At 37.4% G+C, this 4,304-nt stretch overlaps 1 protein-coding gene across 1 annotated transcript; it reads left to right on the top strand.

Annotated features, from left to right (window-relative positions):
• Nucleotides 1-30: 30 nt before the first annotated feature.
• On the top strand, nucleotides 31-3,286 carry decr1 (2,4-dienoyl CoA reductase 1, mitochondrial; the record flags this gene model as incomplete). Its single annotated transcript, XM_042481015.1, has 6 exons — nucleotides 31-187; nucleotides 299-398; nucleotides 953-1,025; nucleotides 1,133-1,279; nucleotides 1,936-1,998; nucleotides 2,174-3,286. Coding segments are annotated over 6 exons (600 nt in total), but the record flags the coding sequence as incomplete, so codon positions are not given.
• Between the last annotated feature and the right edge of the window lie 1,018 nt (nucleotides 3,287-4,304).

Consider the following 4,304-nt stretch of genomic DNA (forward strand, 5'->3'; position numbering starts at 1 on the left):
TGATGACATCACTGTGCCTGTGTGTCCTGATTGGTCCAGGTGATCATCAACAACGCAGCTGGAAACTTTGTCTGTCCATCAGAACGTTTGTCCCCAAACGGCTGGAAGAGCATCACCGACATCGTCCTGAACGGGACGGCCTTCGTGACCCTTGAGCTGGGCAAGAGGCTGATCCAGGGTCAGAGAGGTCAGAGGTTTCAACATTTCGGGTCTGATTTTGTTGTTTTTGAGTTGTTTTAGTTGTTGGTTATTTTTTATAAATGTGGGTTGTGCGTTGTTCGATCATTGTGCTGTTCAGGCGCGTCCTTCTTGGCTATCACCACCATCTACGCCGAGTCCGGGTCAGGCTTCGTGGTCCCGAGTGCGTCGGCGAAGGCTGGAGTCGAGGCGCTCTACAAGTCAGTCTGACCTTTAACCTTTTAAGCTGCACACTACCGGGGGAAATAAAAACAAGCTGTTGGTTTAATGTAGTTTCATTTTTCCGGCCCAAAACGGCCCAAAAATGAGTAAGAAAAACTAGAAAAAAACAAACAAGAAAATGACCCTCAGATAGTGCTAGAAATTAAATACTAATGATTAAATATGTCCAGAAAACTGTATTTACCATTCTCTTAATTATGTATTTGAAATTGTTACAGAAATAAAGAAGAAAGTAATAATTAGAGAAAACCTGTTTTTGTGTGTTTGTTTGCTTTTTACTTTACATTTTTCTTTTTTTTCTATTTTCCAGTATTTTTCATGTAATGTCTTATTAATTTCTTGCTATTTTTTGGTCCTTTTGTGATTAAGTCGCTTGCCGCCCTCCAATGTTTTTGACAGAAAGCAAGCTAATTAGTTCAGGTTTCAAAGGGTTAACTGCTGAATGTTCATTACACTGACTGATTTGACCGCGATGTCATTATGATGTGTGTGTGTGTGTGTGTGTGTGTGTGTGTGTGTGTGTGTGTGTCAGGTCCCTGGCTGCAGAGTGGGGGCGGTACGGCCACAGGTTCAACATAATCCAGCCTGGACCGATCAGAACCAAGGTGAGGTCCTGCTGATGCAGTTTGTTGATTTGCTGTTATCTGTTGTTTGTTGTTATTGTTGTTGTTATTGTTGTTGTTGTTGTTTACCTGGTGTTTCTTGTGTTTAGGGGGCGTTTAGCCGTCTGGACCCGACCGGAACCTTTGAGAAGTCGATGATGAATCGGATCCCGACGGGTCGACTGGGAACACCAGCGGAGATCGCAAACCTGGCAGCGTACATGAGCAGTGACTACGCTACATGGATGTCCGGAGCTGTGAGTTTGACTGATCTGGGATCAGAGTTCAGACTAATCTCAGGCCAGAGTTTGGAATAGAAGGACTTTTTTGCAACAAGCTATAATGTGACACCTTTTAGATTTTTTGAAATTTTTTTGAATAATGTGACTTTTTCAAAAACTTGCTGTACTGTGGCATTCACGCCTTTTTAGGACAAACAAACGATGACTTTCTTCTGCTGTTTTAGAAGACATACTTTACACTGAAGTTTCTGTGCGTTTTTGGACAATCCTGGACACCATACCATACTGTGCTATTTTTGCATGATTTTAGACGAGACACTATGACGTTTTTGTGCAATTTTGGATGACATACTGTGCTATGGCATTTTTGTGCGACCTTGGACGACATACCACACCATGATGCTTTTGGTTATTTTTGTGGACATACTACACTATGACTTTTTGAGCGATTCTGGACAACAAACTATACGCTGACGTTTTTGTGTGATTTTGGATGACATACCATACTATACTATATACATGCTATAGTATGACTTTGGCGTGCCTTTTTTGACAGCATTTTATACTATGACTTTTTTATGCTATTTTGGATGGCATGTTATATTCTGACTTTTTTTATTCGGAGTATTTGAACCGAGACCAGTTGAGACTGACTGTGTGTTTGTCTTCAGGTGATTCGGTTCGATGGAGGAGAATACGTGTCGATGGCTGGAGAGTTTAATGATCTGCGCAGGGTGAATAAATAATAATTAATAACTCAATGACATAAATAAATAAAAAGTTTCCACTTATTTATTCCAGTTTACTTTTATTATTTAGCTTAAAGAACACAAATACATGAATGAATTCTTTATCATATCTCAAAGTGTCACAGATGAAAGTATCAAATGATTTCTGCTTGTGTCTCAGGTAACTCCGGACCAGTGGAAGATCATGGAGGCGATGATAAGAAGTACCAAAGGATCCTAAAAACGCTAGCACTCCAAACTGAACCACAACAACCAATCAGACCGGACTTCGAAGGTGGACCCGCCCACCAGTCGATGTAATGAAGTGGAGAATCTGATGAAAGTCTCCTTAATTTTTCTTAAACGACTGAGCCTTAATAACAGAAGACAATGTTAGCTTGTAGCTGGGGAGGAAGTCATGTGACTAACTGCACATGCTCAGTGCAAACTCAGATTCATCAGTTTGATAATAAAACACTGAAGTTTCACTAATACAATGTTTCGGGTGTGGTACTAAATAGCTAAACTGACCATTTTAGAGGATTTGAAACAGAAATCAGAGATCGGGGGTTCCCGAAAGTTTGATAACGTTGTGCCTTCATATAAGCCATCATACAGCAAACAGATTTTTTAATGTACTACAATACTATGACTGTATTTGCTATTTGACAAGCTATACTGTAATTTTTTGGTCAGCGTGCTATACTTTTTTGAATGTTTTGTACAACAACAATTCTGTGCCATTTTTTCGACCTGCTTTATTGTGTTTTTGGCAGTTTTTTCTTTACATGCTAAATTATGACGTGTATAGACGAGCCATAATATGTCATTTTCAACCATTTTTTCAACATGCGTTACTATGATGTTTTTAGCCTTTATTTCAACATAGTGTACTATGACTTGTCTCAACATGCTATATTATGTCATTTTCAGAAGTTTTTTTGAAAAACATGAAATTTTGACATGTCCAAAAATTGTCTGAAAACGACATATTAAAGCTTGTAGAGTCGTGTCATAGCACACAATGTCAACAAAATTGGCAAAAATCACGTACAAAAACTGCTTTTTTGGCAATGTAATATAGCATTTTGGGTCATGTTTTCAACATGCCATATTATGGTGTTTTTGGCTGTTTTTGCAACTTTCTATGCCATGGCGTGTCTGGTTAGGGTTAGGGTGGTCTAATTTGGAAGGAATGTTTTTAAAAAGAAATTACTGATCCAATTAATATAAGCTATAGCCATATAAAGTTTTGTGCCCCTCCCATAAGCACAAATAAAAAAAACCAAAAGTCCGTCCCTGGTGCCTGAAGAATTATTGGACATGCCTTCCCCTTTTTGCACCACCCACTCTCCTCTCATAAATAACAAACAGTCCCTGATAATGATATTTTAAAAAGCCCTGGATGTAAAACTCTGTCCATACTTGTACTTGACTGCAAGTATTTAGATTCTGCCACTTTTATAGAAGTATATACTATTTTTCCAACTCTAGTCATTTTTTTAAGTGTGCTGTTTGTATGCTTATTCCTGACAGCTACTGCATTTTTTACATCACAATTCATAGTTACATTTTTTAAAAAAGTTTATCAGGGTAAATAAAGTACTACTGTGCATTAAAAAGCATCAATATTGAGTCTGTTCATCAAAACGGAGGATAGATGTCAGTATCCAGCCTTAGTACATATATTTAAGTACTATGATTAATATGAGTAGAAAAATACAACATTTGCCCGAGTTAATGTGACTTTGAGTATAAACTTCCACTTTCAGTGTTATTTCTGGATACAGATCATTTTATTGGTTGAACAGATACACATAATTTATGGAAAAATTGACAGAAAGTTATTATTTGTTATGTTTGTAAAAACTTAGGATGTCAGACAAGATGTAATAAGCTGTATTTTCTGATAATAATGCAGATTTTTCTCCTAAAATGATTTTTTTTTACTGAAAAACAAAACAATAAAAAATAAATCCTGTCTCAGTATGGCTCTATTAAACAAACGGTGTTTATGACAATCAGACTGCTGCTCACAACAAAAAAGAATCCAAATCCGAGTTTGTATCTGTACTTTTTTCATCCGTTTTTATTAAAAAACAAACCTGTCAGACACTGTGATATAATTATGCCTCAACAGATGAGCTTTAGTGAAAGGAAACACCTTCCACCAATCCCAGCTCATTTAAAGTAAAAGAGTTGTCTGGATTCAAAATTCAGTTTGTTCAAACGACAATTAAACCTTTTTCTTGTTTACTGTCCAAAATAACAGCTCGGCCTCCGTACGTTTGTCACAGTTACATGTGAAGTTT

This window comes from Plectropomus leopardus, unplaced genomic scaffold, assembly GCF_008729295.1.
Source record: "Plectropomus leopardus isolate mb unplaced genomic scaffold, YSFRI_Pleo_2.0 unplaced_scaffold27146, whole genome shotgun sequence".
NCBI lineage: Eukaryota > Metazoa > Chordata > Actinopteri > Perciformes > Serranidae > Plectropomus > Plectropomus leopardus.